We start from the raw sequence: 19,053 nt of genomic DNA, 5'->3' as shown, positions 1-19,053 counted from the left end.
TCCTGTCACTTGCAACAACATGGATGGAACTGGAAGACACTGTGTCAAGTGAAATAAGCCAGATACAGAAAGACAAACCTTACATGCTCTCACTCATTTGTGGAAGCTAATAATTAAAACAATTGAACTCGGCCGGGCTCAGTGGCTCACGCCTGTTAATCCCAGCACTTTTGGAGGCTGAGGCGGGTGGATCACGAGGTCAGGAGATCGAGACCATCCTGGCTAACACAATGAAACCCTGTCTCTACTAAACATACAAAAAATTAGCTGGGTGTCATGGTGGGCACCTGTGGTCCCAGCTACTCGGGAGGCTGAGGCAGGAGAATGGTGTGGACCCAGGAGGCGAAGCTTGCAGTGAGCCGAGATTGTGCCACTGCACTCCAGCCTGGGCAAAAGAGCACGATTCTGTCTCAAGAAAAAAAAAAAAATTGAACTCATGGAGACAGAGAGTAGAATGATAGTTGCCAGAAGCTGGAAATGATAGTGGTGGAGAGTGGGTACAAAACTATAGTCACACAGAATGAGTAAGATCTAGTATTTGGTTCAAGACCAGCCTGGGCAACATAGTGAGACCTCCGTCTCTACAAAAATTTTTTTTAAATGGCCAGGAATAGTGGCTCAAGCCTGTAGTCCCAGTAGGCTGAGGCAGGAGGACTGCTTGAGCATGGAAGGTCAAGGCTGCAGTGAGCTGTGATCATGCTACTGTACTCCAGTCTGGGCAACAGAGTGAGACACTGTCTCAGAAAAAAAAAAAAAAAAAAAAAAAAAAGGTTAGAAAAAGTAAAAAAAGAAAAAAAAGATCTAGTACTTGACAGCACAACAGGGTAATTACAGTGAACAAAATTTATTGTATATTTAAAAATAACTAAGAGTGTAATTGGGATGTTTGTAACACAAAGAAATGATAAACGCTTGAGGTGATGAATATCCCATTTACCCAACGATTATGCACTGTATGCCTGCATCGAAATAGCTCATGTACCCCATAAACATATACACCTACTATGTATCCATTAAACTTAAAGTAAAAAATTAACCAAAAAAGTCTGCCCATTTAAAATTTGGCCAAGTATTTCCAACTGTCCCCCAAAAGAGTTATGACACATACATTTATTCGACCAACAGTGTACCTTTCCTAATTTCTTTCTTTTTTTTTTTTTTTTTTTTGAGACAGTCTCACTCTGTTGCCCAGGCTGGAGTACAGTGGCATGATCTCAGCTCACTGCAACCTCCACTCCCTGGTTCAAGCAATTCTCCTGCTCAGCTTCCTGAGTAGCTGGAACTACAGGCGGCCCGCCATCATGCCCAGTTAATTTTTGTATTTTTAGTAGAGACAGGGTTTCACCATGCTGGCCAGGCTGGTCTTGAACTCCTAACCTCAAGTGATCCACCTGCTTTGGCCTCTGAAAGTGCTGGGATCACAGGTGTGAGCCATCACACCTAATTTCTTACAGATAATTACTATATTCTGCATTTTCCAATCCAATAGGTGAAAAGTGATGTCTCACTTTAGTATTTTAAAACTTCTTTAATTATTAGTGATTTTTGAGCCTGTTATTTATGAATTGGCTATTTATACCTTATTATGTAGATTTTTCATCTATTCTTGACATTTATTGTACAATAGAGATAGTAATTCTTTGTTGTAAATGTTGCAAATATTTCCTCTCAGTTGTTACTATTCTTGTATACAAAATTAGGAAAAGTCTTCTCTTTCCAAACTTCCTTTTTCAAAATTTTCCTTTTACTTTTGAGCATTTATTTTTCTTGATGAAATTTTTGTCAGACTTAAAATCCTGTTGGAAATTTGGGAGAAATATTTTCTTTACAGATGGATATGTAGGGAATTCACTTTGTATAATGTGGCTTTTTCCCAAACCATTCATTCAAGTTTCATTTTATGACACTCTATTTAGTTTTTTGTTTCTTTATGTAGTTTCTTCAAATTTCTCTCAGGTTTATTACTAGATTTTTTCAAAAACCAGTTTTTATGTTGTTACTGTAGATTAAATATTTTCTTTGAATATACTTTCTGATTGAATATTTTCAATCTGTAGGGAGGTAAGTTACTGGTTTTCATATGCTCATTTTATAAATGTCTTAGTATTGATATTTTAAGAGGCTAGATGAAAAAGAGTGAGGTCAACATGATTTAACCACATTACACAGATACACTATTTTTGATCAAAACTCAGTACCCTGATAAATAATAAGTCTAAGTGTACGCAGAGAAATTGGAAAAATGGTGTAGCCACTCTAGAAAACTGGCAGTTCCTCGCGAGGTTAAACAGTTACCATATGAAATGAAAACATACTCACACAAAAAGTTGTAACCAAATGTTCATAGCAACATTACCCACAATAGCCAATTGTCCATCAATTGATGAATGGATAAATAAAATGTGTATATCCATACAATGGAATATTATCCAACCATAAAAGGAATTAGTAATGACACTGTATAGGAAACGTCTAGAATCAGCCTATCTATAGAAACAGATGATGGATTAGTGGTTGCCTAGGACTGGGGCCTGCAGAGACAGGGATAGCGGGTAAACAAGTAGTGACTGCTAATAGATACGGGATTTTTTGTTGGGGGGGGGGTTGGTAATGAAAATGTTCTATAATTGATGGTGATAACAGCTGCACAGTTCTGTGATTATACTAAAAACCAATGAATTGTATACTTTACATTGGTGAATTATATCTTAGTAAAGTTTTTTTTAAAGAGTGTGGAGTCTAGCTTTTTTTTCTTTTTTTTTTGGTTTCACTCTGTCACCCAGGCTGGAGTGTGGTAGCACCACCTCAGCTCACTGCAACGTCCAGCTCCCAGGTTCAAGTGATTCTCCTGCCTCAGCCTCCCTAGTAGCTGGGATTACAGGTGTGCACCACCACGTCCAGCTAATTTTTTTTTTTTTTTTTTGTATTTTTTAGTAGAGACAGAGGCAAGGCTGGTCTCAAACTCCTGACCTCAGGCGATCCACCTGCCTCAGCCTCCCAAAGTGCTGGGATTATGGGCGTGAGCCACCACATCCGGCCAGAGTCTAGCATTTTTACAAAAGTAAGTTTGCCTGCAAAGTAGCAGGAGCAAAGTTTACAAGTCTGTTTTATTTTTTCTCAAAGAAATAAAGTCAGTCATTAAAAAAAAGACTCCCTTTTTCAGTTATGTAAATTTCTCTCATTTTGCCACAAATATGAAAGTCAGTATCATTATTTCTTTTTTTTTTCCTTTTTTTTTTTCCTGAGACAAAGTCTCACTCTGTTGCCTAGGTTGGAATGCAGTGGCATGATCTTGGTTCACTGTAGCCTTGACCTCCCAGGCTCAAGCAATCGTCCTATCTCAGCCTTCCAAGGTGGGAGCTGAACCCCACAGGCTCATGACACCATGCCTGGCTTTTTTTGCCCTTTCATTTTTTGTAGAAACAGGGTCTCCCTATGTTGACCAGGCTGGTCTTAAACTCCTAGGCTCAAGCAATCCTCTCGCCTTGGTCTCCAAAAGTGCGGGGATTACAGGCATGAGCCACCACGCCCAGCCAACACTTCATTTCTAATATTCCAGGTGAGAAAACTGAGTCCAGACTGTTTTTTAAATAAGATACACACACACACACACAGGCGCGCGCGCACGCTCTCTCTCTGTCATAAATGATACCAATGAGTGTTTTATAAGCATCTTGGCTTTTCAAAATCTAAACATTAAAACATTAAGTCCAGATTTCCCTAGACCCACTGGCTAATTTTGATGTCCCAGAAAGCAAAAAAGGATTGAACCAAATCCAATACATTGCAAACTGTGATTTCCATATTTCAAGTGACTTCTGCAGTTAGGATGATTTTACTGTAGTAGTCTATGAATGAAAAAAGCCAATTCTAACCATCTCACTTTTGCTGGACATCATCTTTTTATCAGGCCAGTATCTGCTTGCTCTTAGTTGAAATCTAAGCCACATCAAGTACTTGTTTTCAAAATGTACCTAGAGACTACCACTTCTGAATAACCATAAGGAAGTACGAAAATAAGAGTTAGTTACTGACTCTACGTATGTTCAAATCCATTTTGTTTTTATTTTTTATTTATTTTATTTTATTTTTTATTTTTTTTTGAGACGGAGTCTCGCTCTGTCGCCCGGGCTGGAGTGCAGTGGCCGGATCTCGGCTCACTGCAAGCTCCGCCTCCCGGGTTTACGCCATTCTCCTGCCTCAGCCTCCCGAATAGCTGGGACTACAGGCGCCCGCCACCTCGCCCGGGTAGTTTTTTGTATTTTTTTTAGTAGAGACGGGGTTTCACCGTGTTAGCCAGGATGGTCTCGATCTCCTGACCTCGTGATCCACCCGCCTCGGCCTCCCAGAGTGCTGGGATTACAGGCTTGAGCCACCACGCCCGGCCTATTTTGTTTTTTTATTGGACTGAATGTCTTCAGTTCAAGCATTACCTGTTTTGGCCGACTGCTTAATGCCTGATAAAACTGAATGCATAAGTGTGAAGCAAAACATTCCAAGCAGTCATCATGAAACTAAAATGAGCAGAAAAGTTATTTCTCAAAGCCCACTCTATTACAAAAGCCAAATTCACATCCTAGAGCAGGAATACACCCAGAATGAGACCTGTTCAGTGCAGTGAATTTCAAGGTAATGAAATCTGTATATTAAACTAGCAGGTTTTTTTTCTTGTTTTCCCCAACACATCTACTGTTTTTGTTTTTGTTGCTGCTGTTGTTTTTTACCTATAAAAACAAAAGCAAATTAGGGCATTAGACCTCAAAAAGTTAGGTAAATATTCACAATCCAATTATTTATATGAGACAACCTGACAGGATATAGAACATGAAACACACATGTAACTCTCGTTTTATTTAGTTATTTCAGTATATGCCTAAATTCAGTGCCCCACATTTCAAAGAACACAGCCTAATACCAAAGTTGGCAACCTCTGAGACAGTGTCACACATTCTTCTCCCAGACATCTGAGTTGGCCACAGACTCACAGACTCTCACTCTCTGTTCCCATCAGGACCGTCGTGCTGCCACCCTGCCTCTGGATATACAGTCAGAACACTAAACCATTTGCAAAAGTCACTGTACTCCCTTAAAGGGTTACACTGCTTAAAATACAGATTTGCAAAAATTTTCCAAGAATGCCATAGTTTTCAGGTGGTCATCCTTTCACTATTAGGCCCAATAACAATAGTAGTGAATTTTTGGCTTGTTGCTTCCTTTTTCTGGGAGGTGTAAGTCAGTGTTTACAGAAATATATGCCATCCCATGAAGCTGCTCATCCTCAAATTTTTTTTTTTTTTTTTTTTTTTTGGAGACAGAGTTTCACTCTTGTTGCCCAGGCTGGAGTGCAATGGCATAATCTCGGCTCACTGCAACCTCCGCCTCCCAGGTTCAAGCAATTCTCCTGCCTCAGCCTCCCAAGTAGCTGGGATTACAGGCGTGTGCCACCACACCTAGCTAATTTTGTATTTTTAGTAGAGACGGGGTTTCTCCATGTTGGTCAGGCTGGTCTCAAACTCCTGACCTCAGGTGATCCACCCTCCTCGGCCTCCCAAAGTGCTGGGAATATAGGCGTGAGCCACTGCATCCAGCCTCAACGCTTACATTGGGAGAGATGAAGTAAATGGAATAGCATAACCCTCCATCTAAAACAATTTTAAAACACTGGATTAAACAGTGGTTTAAGGCTGGGTGCAGTGGCTCATGCCTGTAATCCCAGCACTTTGGGAGGCCAAGGTAGGAGGATTGCTTGAGTCCAAGAGTTCAAGACCAGCCTGGGCAACATAGTGAGATCCCATCTCTACAAAAAAAAAAAAAACCTAAAAAATTAGCTGGGCATGGTGGCGCACACCTACTTGGGAGACTGAGGTGAGAGGATTGCTTGAGCCTGGGAGGTCAAGGCTGCAGTGAGCCATGACTGTACCACTGCACTCCAGGCTGGGTGGCAAAGTGAGACTCTGTCTCCAAAAAAAAAAAAAAAAAAGTCTTAAAACCAGCCAGAGAAGAGATGCTTCACATACAGAAAGGAAGTTGACAGTAGATTTTGCATCAGAAACAATGCAAGCTGTAAGACAGGGTACTGAGAGAGAAAAAAAACTTCCAACCTGGAGTTATTTACCAATCACAATCATCTTTCAAAAACACAAAAACAAAGGTGACCAAGCATAGGTAAATTCATAGAAAGTTTAACACAGGTTACTAGGGACTGCAAAAGGAGGGATAAGGAGCTATTGTTTAATGGGTACAGTTTCTGATTGGGATGAAAAGTTCTGGAAATGGATGGATAGTGGTAATAGTTGTACAACACTGAATGTGCTTATGCCACTGAACTGTACACTTAAGAGTGGTTGAACTGGTAAATTTTCTTATTTATATTTAATTACAATAAAAAAATTTTAAAGGGTACACTAGTTCCCTAACTACATTAACAGATCTCAAGACACCTGCTGGGCATGGTGGCTCACGCCTGTAATCCTAACACTTTCGGAGAGCAAGGCGGGAGGATCACTTGAGCTTAGGAGTTTTGAGACCAGCCTGGGCAACACAGTAAGACTCTATCTCTACAAAAACTAAAATAAAAAATTTAGGCTGGGCTCGGTGGCTTACCCCTGTAATCCCAGCACTTTTGGAGGCCGAGGCGGGTGGATCACTTGAGGTCAGGAGTTCGAGACCAGCCTGGCCAACATAGCAAAACCCCATTTCTACTAAAAGTACAAAAATTAGCTGGGCATGGTGGCAGGCGCCTGTAATCCCAGCTACTCGGGAGGCTGAGGCAAGAGAATCACTTGAACACCGGAGGCGGAAGTTGCAGTGAGCTGAGATCATGCCACTGCACTCCAGCCTGGGCGACAAGGGCGAGACTCTATCTCAAAAAGAAAAAAAAAAAGTCAGCTGGGCATGGTGGAGCACTCCTATAGTCCCAGCTACTCAGGAGGCCATGGCAGGCAGATTGCTTGAGCCTGGGAGGTAGGCTGCAGTGAACCATGATCATCACATCACTGCATTCCAGCCTGGGGGACAAAGAAAGGATTTGTGTCAGAAAGAAAAAAAAAAAAAGACATAACATCCAGAGAAAAAAGAGACATTTCAGAATATGGGATACATAATGTCATTTATTAAAAAGCACAAAAACACTATGCTTGAGCCAGGAGTCATGGTGTGCATCTGTAGTTTCAGCTAGGAGAACTGCTTGAGCCCAGGAGTTGGAGGCCAACCGGAGCAACACAGTGAGATCCAGTCTCTCAAAACCAAAAACAAAAAAACCCACTACATTTTGTCATTTATATGTATGCAATAGTGACAGAAAGCAGATCAGTGATTGCCTACGGATGGAGAAGTGAGAGTGAGGAGAAAACAGTGTGGGGATCATAAGCGTACTCCATGTGAGCAGTGGTCTATGAGGGAGAAGAAGACAGGGCAACTGGAGATGGGATGCCAATGAGGAGGACAGACCTTCCCAGATACTGGAGCAGATGACAGCGTCTAAGGGCCCCAATACCGCCTCAAGACTCCCACAGCCTCTCTTGCCTCATAAATAAAAAACTGTTTCTCCACTCACAATGCTTCTGACACCAGATGTGTGAGTTTTCCACAAGCAGATCTTTGATTCTCTGTGGAGACCAATCGAGCGTCCTACAATTTAATTAAATTCTGATACTACCTGGAGTTAGCACAGACCCCATAGGTTTAGGGGCTCAGTCCCACAGACTGCCCCTCACTTCAGATGCTAATTGCAAGTAGTGGATCCTCAAATCAGCCACAAATCAGCCAAATTAGTCTGACTTGGCTACAAACTGGGCATTCCCATGTTGGGACTCAGTAACCAATACTTCTCAGACTTTCTCCCCCAACCATGCACCCCTACAACTGACCTCTCCCAAAGCCAGAATGACTTCTCTGAAGTTCCTTTATAGCCCAAAATCCAGACCCACCAAGGAGAACAACTGTTCTGTCTTCCCCTCCCAGTAAGACCAAGAATGTAATTACACAGATTACAGATCCTTTCACAAGATAATGTACAAGTTAATCTCCCTTCCCTGATCCATTCATTCTTCCTAGTAATCCCCACAACAAAATTTCTCTTTTCCCTTCTCCTATAACCTGTTTTATTTAATTAATTTATTTTTTAGGCTACTCAAGTGAAGCAATGGGAATGGAGAAGGAACAAAGAAATCTGTAACTGGCTGTGATCAATTAGCTGTAAACACCACTGCACCTGGACCAGCCATACAACCTGTTTTGCCAGGATATTACATATGCTTCCGAACCCCACTAGGGGGTGAGTAATCTCTGTGGTTCCCTCGTGTAATAAAATCTGTAATCTGTATGACTTTTCTCCAATTAATCTGCCTCTTGTGAGTTGATTTTTTTCTTTTTTTTTTTTTTTTTGAGACGGAGTCTCGCTCTGTCGCCCAGGCTGGAGTGCAGTAGTGCGATCTCGGCTCACTGCAAGCTCTGCCTCCTGGGTTCATGCCATTCTCCTGCCTCAGCCTCCCCAGCAGCTGGGACTACAGGTGCCCGCCACCACGCCCAGCTAATGTTTTTGTATTTTTAGTAGAGACAGGGTTTCACCGTGTTAGCCAGGACGGTCTCGAGCTCCTGACCTTGTGATCCGCCCGCCTCGGCCTCCCAAAGTGCTGGGATTACAGGCGTGAGACACCGCGCCCTGCCAGCAAGTTGATTTTTCAGCAAATCTTTGGAGAGCAATGGGGAAGCTTTTCCCTGGCCCCTACACCCACAACCCCCTCCTCATGTTAAACAATTTACTCCAAAAACACTTTATTATAAAGGATATTATAAAGGATACAAATGAAGAACCAGATGAAGAGGTACATGGGGCAAGGTACGGGGGGACGCAGAGCTTCCAAGTTGGTCTGGAGGTACCACCCTCCCAGGACCTTGATTTGTTCACCGAGCAGGAAGCTCTCTGAACCCCTACATTTTGGGTTCTTAAGGGGGTCCCATTACCTAAGCAAGACTGATTAAACCATTGGCCGCTGGTGATTAACTCCATCTCCAGGCCCCTCTGCCTTCCCTAGAAATAAGGGGGAGGTAGGCTGAAGGTCCCAACTCTCTAACCACATGGTTGATTCCTCTGGCAACCAGAAGCCATCCTCCAAGAGCCACCTCATTAGCATAAAATAAGGTTTGGTTGGCAGGGGCTTATCATAAATAACAAAAGATGCTCTTCTCACTTCTGTTACTCAGGATCTCATGGGAATCAACAGACCTTAATGAAAAATCTAACCTTTTACTTGAACAAGGGTTTTAGGCACTGTCAGGAACCAGTGATGAATAGCAGACATATTTTTTCATTACATTATAGTATCACACCTCACCTCTGAATCCATCCCCACTCCACCACTGCCAAGGGTTTCTCCCAGGTGAACCCCAGTCTAATTCCTTTTCCTCCCAGGCCACCAGACAGCCTGGTGTATAAAAGATGGCAGCCAGAATTTCCTGGGCATAAGGTCTGTCTGAAGAACAGAGCAGGGGCAGAGGCCAGAAATAAGAGAAGTAGTTGGGGACATCTCTAGTCAGCTATCTTCTAATTGGAAAACGGTACCCCTGGAGTGCAGGCAAACTTTTCAGGGACGAACAGGCATAGACAATTTTTAAAAGGAATCAATTTACTGATCCTCTACTTCCATGTGAATTCCCTACTAAAAACCATCTGCCCAAGGATGTGCCTGGGATGAACTGCCCCATCTCATCTCCTTTTCCAAATCTTCTTTTCCCATTTTATAAAAGCAGCATATATACCTACCACATGATCCAGCTATTCTACTTCTGGGTATTGACTCAAGAAAAATGGAAATATATTTCCATACAAGGACTTATACATGACTGTTCACAGCACCTTTTTTAAAACAGCCAAAACCAGAAACAATCCCAATGATCTTCAACAGATTAATGAATTGTAGTACATCCACAGGACAGAATACTACTCAGCAATAAGAAGGAATGAACTACTGATACACACATCTAATACAAGTATCAACAATTACGCTAAGTAAAGAAGTCACACATCCCACCAAAAAGTACATGCTGTATAATTCTACCCATATAAAACTCTAAAAAATGCAAACTAATCTGTAGTAACAGAAAGCAGATTAGTAGTAGCCTGAGGACAAAAGAGCAGGAGTGAGGTGCTGCTAAGCACAAGGAAATATTTGGGGATAACAGATACATTCTCTATCTTGCCTGTGCTGATGGGTTCCTAGGTATCAAAACTCATCCAACTGTAAAGTTTTAATATGTATAACTTATTATATGTCAATTATACCTCAATACATTTATTTTTAAGTGAAATTAAAAACATGAATAATTTATAACCAGTAGAACTTCTCTATAAGAAATGTTAAAGAGGCCAGGTGCTCACTCCTGTAATCCCAGCACTTTGGGAGGCTGAGGCAGGCAGATCACCTGAGGTCAGGAGTTCAACACCAGCCTGCCCAACGTGGCAAAACCCCATCTCTACTGAAAATACAAAAATTAGCCGGGCATGGTGGCAGGTGTCTGTAATCCCAGCTACTCAGGATGTTGAGGCAGGAGAATTGCTTGAACCCCAGAGGTCGAGGATGCAGTGAGCCGAGATCACACCACTGCACCCCAGCCTGGGCGACAGAGCAAGGATCCATCTCAAAACAAAACAAAACAAAAACAAAAGAAATGTTAAAGGAAGTTCTTCAAACAAAAGTTACAAAACTAGATATGCTTGGAGGTACTTAGCTTTCCTTTTCTAATTGCTGTTAATTTTTTCTTGTCTTTTCTTTTTCTTTTGAGATGGGGTCTCACTCTGTGGCCCAGGCTAGAGTTCAGTGGTGCACTCTTGGCTCACTGCAGCCTCAACCTCCTGGGGTAAGCCACCCAAAGTAGCTGGGATTAAAGGCTCATGCCACCACACTTAGCTAATCATCTTTACTATTTTTTGTAGACAGGTCTCGCGGTTGCCCAGGCTGGTCTGAACTCCTGGCTTAAAGTGATCCTCCAGCCTCGGCCTCCCAAAGCGCTGGAATTACAGGCATGAACCCTATGCCTGGCTGTTAAAATTAATTTTTCAGTTTTCAGGTTTGGAGTCATAATACTGCTATCTAAATAGGTGAAGTAGCATTGGCTACACATTCAGCCAAAGAGTTAGCTGAATTCAACTCCTGGCTAAGACTAGCCTGGGCAACAATGTAATAAGACCCTGTTTCTACAAAAAAAAAATTTTTTTGAGATGGAGTTTTGTTCTTGTTGCCCAGGCTAGGTACAACGGCGTGATCTCAGCTTACTGCAACCTCCACCTCCCGGGTTCAGGCAATTCTCCTACCTTAGCCTCCCAAGTAGCTGGGATTACAGGCATGCACCACCACGCCCGGCTAATTTTGTACTTTTAGTAGACATGGGGTTTCTCCATGTTGGCCCGACCTCAGGTGATCCTCCTGCCTCGGCCTCCCAAAGTGCTGGGATTACAGGTGTGAGCCACTGCACCCAGCCAAAATAATTTTTTAAAAGTAGCTAGGTGTGGTGGTACACGCCTGTAGCTAAGAGGCTGAGATGGGAGGATCCCATAAGCCCATAGGTTTGAGGCTGCAGTGAGCTATAATCGCGTCAGTACACTCCAGCCTGGGCAACAGAGTGAGACTTTCTCTTTCTCTCTTTCTCTCTCTCTCTCAAAACAAAGGTGAACTACACTATAGCATCTGCATCATTCACAATAGCTAAGATATGCCCATCAATGGATAAACAGATACAATACATATGGCATATATACACAATGGAATACTACTCAGCCTCAAGCAGAAAATTCTGTCATATTCAACAACACAGATGAACCTAGAGGACATTATGCTAAGTGAAATAAGCATAAGCCAGGCATACGAAGGCAAATACCACATGATATGTGGAATCTAAAAAAGTTGAACTCATACACGTATAGAGTACTAGAGGCTGGAGGGAGTGGGTTAGATAGAGAAAGGAGAGGTGCCAGTTAAAGGGTACAAGGTTGTGGTTAGACAGGAGTAGTAAGTTCTGGTGATCTATTGCACAGTATGGTGACTACAATTCATAATAATGTATTGCGTATTTCAAAATAACAAAAACAGTGGATTTTAAACGTCCTCACCGCAAAGAAATAAGCATTTGAGGTAATAGATGTGTTAATTACCCTGATTTTTTTCATTCCACAACATATACATATATTGAAACATCACACTGTATCCCATGAACATATACGATTATTATCTGTCAATTAAAAATTTTTTTAAAAACTGAAAACTCACCTTTGTTAAAAAAATCAAGTCACATTTGTCATTCCCTGTCCCACACTTTTGTTACACAAGAATTTATGAGCAAGAAGAGAGTGGCATGATGGTTACAAAATTACTACTCATTCTAAAATGTTTAGTTAGATTAAGCAAACCAGTTTTTCCACAGTAAAACAAATCACTAAGACTGGTTTTGAGTGTAAGGGAAAAAGGCAGTTGTCTTAAATCTCTTTAAACAGATGAAGAAAGCTTAAGATCTTTACTTGCTCCAACATAAAATCCCAACAATTAAACGTTTGGCTTGAGGAACAGCACTTCTCATATGCCAAAGAAATCAAATGATTGGCCTGTCTTTGATCCTAGAGAATTTTTTTTCTCCAGATCAGACCGACATGCCCCAATGCCTACATGATTAAAACCAAAGGTGACAAAATTACAACTGAAAAATAATTGAAAGTAACTTAAAAATAATTACTGTTGGCTCTGTATGTCTAAAATTAAGAAAAGATTGGTATCAGAATTAAGCAAGGTAAGAAGGATCACATGGGAATCAACAGACCTTAATGAAAAATTTAACCTTTTACTGGAACAAGACAAAGCCTACAGCTTCATAGCTTTCTCCAGAAAATTAGGAAACTTAATAGCTACTCAGGGAGAAAGAAGTATGAAATGCATTATAACAGGACTGTTTCATCAGAAAGTGAATTTACTAAGTACATCTGTTAATTAAAATATGCTACTTTAAGAAAAAAAAAAAAAAACAGAACAAACAGTAACTGCCAATGCTTAAGTCTCCAATAACTGAAGTAAAATTAAACCAGGAAAGGCTTGCTCCTAGACTTTTGTACAACTCACAAATACACACACACACACACACACACACACACACACACACAAAAATATATCTTTTTTTTGGAGACAGGGTCTTGCTTTGTTGCCTAGGATGGAGTGCAGTGGCACAACAATGGCTCACTGCAGCCTCGATCTCCCACACTCAAGCGATCCTTCCACCTTAGCTTTTTGAGTAGCTGAGACTATACGTGCGCACCATCATGCCCAGCTAATTTAAAAAAATTTTTTTTTGTAGGGACAGGGTCTCACTATCTCACTATGTTGCTCAGACTGGTCTCAAACTTCTGGGCTCACGGGATCCTTCTGCCTTGGCCTGCCAAAATGTTGGGATTATAAGCGTGAGCCACCGCACCCAGTCACAAATATTTTTTGAGCATAATATTATTTAGTACTGCTCTAGGCACGCAGCTCCAACATGAACGAAACAGACAAGACCTCTTCTCTCATGGAGTTTACATTCTACCATACCAAAAAAAAACCACAAAAAACAAAAAAAACCACCAAAAACAGAAAAACAAGAGAAAAAAACACGGTAAGAAGATACAAAGTGAATGGAGGTAGGAAGGCTTCTTGGAGGACATGACAAGAAGTTAAAACCTGAATGATGAGAGACAGCGAGGTGACAATCTGGGAACAGAACTCTCCAGGCAAGGATAATACAAAGGTATTATAAAAATGTTTAATGGACTATCGCTAAACTAAGTACTTCTAATAAAAAGCACTGTCCAGTGATTCCTACATGCGCTGCAGTTTGAAAATCAGTGACTGAAAAACAACTCTAATCAGCAAATAAATGGTATGAAATGATCAGGACAGGATTAAAATGAGAATAATATTCGTTTATAAGAAGCATTTTATTGAATGCTAAGCATAAGTTGCACACTGTGCTAAATTATATATAGTCTCATTTTCTGGCTGAAGACATACTGTGAGACACTCATGAAATTTATAAGTAACCATATTTAAACTATCTTTGTGATAGAGTAGGTCAAAAAGATAAAGATACTCAACCTTCCTCTTAATGCAAAATTTAAAATACCAGGTTAGCATTTCACTTACTGATTTTTAAAAATGTTAATGATTCATAATATCTAAGGTTGGTAAGGGCAAGAATGAAAAAATCCTCTCATTTCATGTAGTTGTGTGAAAAACTAGTTGAATTTTTTAATTGACAAAAATTATATTTGTGGTTTATAACATGATGTTTTGATATACATATGTTTTGACATAGTGGTTCACACCTGCAATCCCAGCACTTTGGAAGGCTGGGTCAGGAGGCTCACTTAAGGCCAGAGTTCAAGACTAGACTGGGCAACATAGTGAGAACCCAGCCTCTATATTAAAAAATCAATAAATAAGGCTGGGAGTGGTGGCTCATGCCTGTAATCCCAGCACTTTGGGAGGCCAAGGCAAGTGGATCACTTGAGCCCAGAAGTTCAAGACCAGCCTGGCCAACATGGTGAAACCTCATCTCTATTAAAAATACAAAAAGTAGGCAGGCATGGTGCCACATGCTTGTAATCCTGGCTACTCAGGAGGCTGAGGCACAAGAATTGCTTGAATCCAGGAGGAGGGGGTTGTAGTGAGAGGAGATCGAGCCACTGCACTCCAGCCTAGGCGACAGAGTGAGACTGTCACACAAAAAAAATCATTATATACTGTTTATGGTAGTGAAAAACTAGAAATAGTCCAAATGTCCATCAATAAGGGATTAATCAAGAAACATCTATAATATGTAATACTATGCAGTACTAAAAAAAAAAAGAGTAATGATGCAAATTGAAATACACTGAAATGAAAAAATGTCCAGTGCACACTATAAAGGAAAACACTGAATAACAGTGTGTGTGTATGTACATATATACACACACACATATATATACACACATATATATACACACATATATATACACACATATATATACACACACACATATATATACATATATATACACATATATATATATTTTTTTAAATGGAGTCTCGCTCTGTCACCCAGGCAGGAGTACAATGGTGCAGTCTCAGGTCACTGTAACCGCCATCTCCTAGGTTGAAGCGGTTCTCCTGCCTCACCCTCCCTAGTAGCTGGGATTACAGGCACCCGCCACGCTCAGCTAATTTTTGTATTTTCAGTACAGATGGGGTTTCACTATGTTGGTCAGGCTGGCCTCGAACTCCTGACCTCAGGTGATCCACCCGCCTCGGGCTCCCAAAACGCTGGAACTATAGGCATGAGCCACCATGCCCCGCCCCATATAATTTTTTTTAAAGGCCATGGAGGGCCAAGATGGGTGGCACTGAGCCCCAAGCTCCCCATGTCCACCAAGACTGCAAAATATCAGCTGTATATCATTTGTCATGTTAATAAAACTGTTAATAAAGAATTTATAGAAACATACATGTTTGCAAATGCATAGAAAATATATAGAAGGATATATACTAAGCTATTCTTCTCTTACAATGGGAATTGGTGAGGGAAGAGAGAGAAAAAAGGAAAAACAGGGGGCTTCTTTTACATTTCATAATTTTTTGCACTACTTTTTTTCCTGAACAGTGAACATGAATTACTCCAGGAACACTTTTAAAAAATGAGAATGTGTTTGCACTTACCTATAGCTTGGAGCCTCAATAATGACTTTCCAGAGCTCTTTATATCAGGGAAGATAGAAATTATCCCAAATATTGAGCTAAATATTATAATGACATTCCTTAAAATGAAATTCTATTTGTATAACAATTAACAGAAAACTATTGTACAAAAGTAGTCTATTTAGGGTATCTTCTCTTTTTTTTATATTTCCATAGGTTTTCAAGGAGCAGGTGGTGTTTGGTTACATGAGCAAGTTCTTTTAGTGGTGACTTCTGAGATTTTGGGGCACCTATCACCTGAGCAGTGTACACTGTACCCAATATGTAGGCCTTTATCCCTCACCCCCAACCCACCCTTCCTTTAGGGTACCTTTTAACTAGACTTCAACAACAGTCCTGTAAAATAAAATTTAATGGGATCTGCAAAGCTCTTGGGGATCTAGTCTCACGCTTCTCAAACAAATTTCTGTATTCATACAGCTCACCCGTGGATCTTGTTAAACTGTAGGCCAATTCAGTAGTCTGCAGCGGGACCTAAGAGTCCCCATTTCTAACAAGTCCAGTAGATCACACTTTGAGTAGCGAGGGTCTAGCCCAAACTCATACCTCATCACTTCGTACTTCAGATACAGTGAATGACAGATTTTCACTCATCATGTTCTTCACATTCCTGTGCCTTTCTATGTATTCTTCTTCAGCCTATATGGTTTTCTCCTCACCTCCTCTACCTCAAAAACTTTTACTCTGTTATAGGTTTAGGTAAAACACTGCAGATGTATTACAGATGTGTCTTCTTTTGTATTCCTCAAGGCCCCAATGCGTTTATGTTCCAGAATTTATCACATTTGTTACACATGTGTCCATCTCCCAATCAGACTACGGGTTTGAAGATAGGAAATGTCTGTCCTCAGAACACAGATATTTGCTTCTTTTTTGCTTTTCCTTTTTTTTTTTTTTGAGACAGGGTCTTGAGTTGCTTGCTTTGTTGCTGGAGAGCAGTGGCACAATCAGGGCCCATCTTCAGCCCTGACCTTCTAGGCTTGAGCAATCTTACCACCTCAGCCTCCCACGTAGCTGGGACCACAGGTGCCCGCTACCGTACCCAGCTAAGTTTTAAAAACATTTTGTAGAGACAGGGTCTCACAATGTTGCCCAGGCTCTTCTCGAACTCCTGGCCTCAAGCAATCTTCCCACCTCAGCCTCTAAAATGCTGGGATTACAGGCGTAAGCCTACATATATGATAAATGTTTTCTGAGTACAAGTCACTGAGGTATCAGGTTTCTGCCGCTACTTTGAAATAATGATTGTCAAAATCACTTTCATTCCATAAATTTTCTTTAAGGTAATATTCAGCTTAAAAACACGTAATCTCTTAAAATGTAAGACAACACATATTCAAAATTAAAGTGAAGCTGGGGGGCGGGTGTGGTGGCCCAGACCTGTAATCCCAGCACTTTGGGAGGCCTAGGTGGGCAGATCACTTGAGGCCAGGAGTTCAAGACCAGCCTGGGCAACACTGCAAAACCCCATCTCTACTACATATACGAAAATTATCTGGGTGTGGTAGTGCACCCCTGTATCCCAGCTACTAGGGAAGCTGAGGCACAAGAATTGCTTGAAGTTGGGAGGCGGAGATTGCAGTGAGCTGATATCCTGCCACTACACTCTAGCCTGGGCGACAGAGCCAGACTCTGTCTCAAAAAAAAAAAAAAAAAAATTAAATTAAAAAAATAAAGTGAAGCTGAATGCAGTGGTTCATGCTTGTAATCCCAGTACTTTGGGAGGTCACGGTGGGAAGATCACTTGAGGCCAGGAGTTAGAGACCAGCCTGGACAACTTAGCAAGACCCTGTCTTTAAAAATTAAAAAAAAAGGTTGGGCACGGTGGCTCACACCTGTAATCCCAGCACTTTGGGAGGCTGAGGTGGGCGGATCATGAGGTCAGGAGATCGAGACCATCCTGGCTAACACGGTGAAACCCCGTCTCTACTAAAAATACAAAAAATTAGCAGGGCATGGTGGCGGGCACCTGTAGTCCAAGCTACTTTGGAGGCTGAGGCAGGAGAATGGCGTGAATCCGGGAGGCAGAGTTGGCAGTAAGCCGAGATCACGCCACTGCACTCCAGCCTGCGTGACAGAGCGAGACTTCGTCTCTAAATAAATAAATAAATAAATAAACAAACAAAAATTTAATTCAAATAAAAAACAAAATTAAAGTAAAATATCACACTATTTGATGAGATGCTTACCTCATGCTTAAAAAAGTCAAGTTAGGCTGGGCAAGGTGGCTCATGCCTGTAATCCTAGCACTTTGGGAGGCCGAGGTGGGCAGATCATGAGGTCGGGAGTTTGAGACCAGCCCGGCCAACATAGTGAAACGCCCGTCTCTACTAAAAATACAAAAATTAGCCAGGCATGGTGGCGCACGCTTGTAGTCCCAGCTACTCGGAGGACTGAGGCAGGAGAATTGCTTGAACCTGGGAGGCAGAGGTTGCAGTGAGCTGAGATCAGGCCACTGCACTCCAGCCTGGGCAACAGAGAGAGACTCTGTCTCAAAAAAAAAAAAAAAAAAAAAAAAGTCAAGTTAATTTCACATCATTTTGGTATAAAAGGGGCAAAACAAAGATTGAACTCTTCAGTATTCTTTTAAATACTTTAAGAAAAAATAAGAATGACATCAAATTTCTAATAGTCTTTCCTTTTAAACTTTTTAGGACTCTTAATATATTTTTAGAACAAATGATAGAATAAGATCTTAAATAAAATGCTTACACAGGCAGCCCTGCCTTTACCACTCACCTTCTTCATCTATCCATTTCATGGTGAAGAGCTGTTCGTTGTCAAAAGAACACATGTCTCGAACCTCATTGCAAAGGCCCTCAAAGGAGATGGAAGGTTCAAAATGTGTTATCATGATATCCCTGAAAAAGAAAAGGAGTTTTAAGTTTGAAAATGATTAAAAATAATGATCTACATATTACTGAATGCTTGACAATCTGATGAACTTCAGTCATTTTGTGTGTGCATCAACATGCACTGCTTCCAGTAAATGATTTCATTAAAGTAAAAATTAAAATATCAAGCTGGGCATGGTGGCTCATGCACTTTGGGAGGCTGAGCTGGGCAGATCACTTTAGCCCAGGAGCTCAAGACCAGCCTGGGAAACATGGTGAAACCCTGTCTCTACTAAAAATACAAAAAAAAAATTAGCAAGAGGCTGAGGTGGAAGGATCCTTTTTCAGGCTGGGACCATGGGAGGCAGAAGTTACAGTGAGCCGAGATCACACCACTGCACTCCAGCCTGGGCAACAGAGGAGACTGTCTCAAAAAAAAAAATAAAAACAAAAAAATCAAATACATATAT

The 19,053-nt window shown here is 41.2% G+C and overlaps 1 protein-coding gene across 2 annotated transcripts in view; it reads right to left on the bottom strand.

Moving 5' to 3' along the window:
* The window catches only part of PRKCI (protein kinase C iota), an 85,060-nt gene that overhangs the window by 53,341 nt on the left and 12,666 nt on the right, over positions 1–19,053 (bottom strand). For both annotated transcript variants that reach the window (XM_015131633.3, XM_015131632.3), the window contains one exon: positions 18,489–18,610. In XM_015131633.3, coding sequence (XP_014987119.1) covers positions 18,489–18,610 — 122 coding nt within the window. The remainder of the gene's footprint in view (positions 1–18,488; positions 18,611–19,053) is intronic.

The sequence above is a fragment of the Macaca mulatta genome, chromosome 2 (assembly GCF_049350105.2).
Source record: "Macaca mulatta isolate MMU2019108-1 chromosome 2, T2T-MMU8v2.0, whole genome shotgun sequence".
NCBI lineage: Eukaryota > Metazoa > Chordata > Mammalia > Primates > Cercopithecidae > Macaca > Macaca mulatta.
The sequence above is the reverse complement of the archived record's forward strand: the minus strand, read 5'-3'. Positions and strand labels throughout refer to the sequence as shown.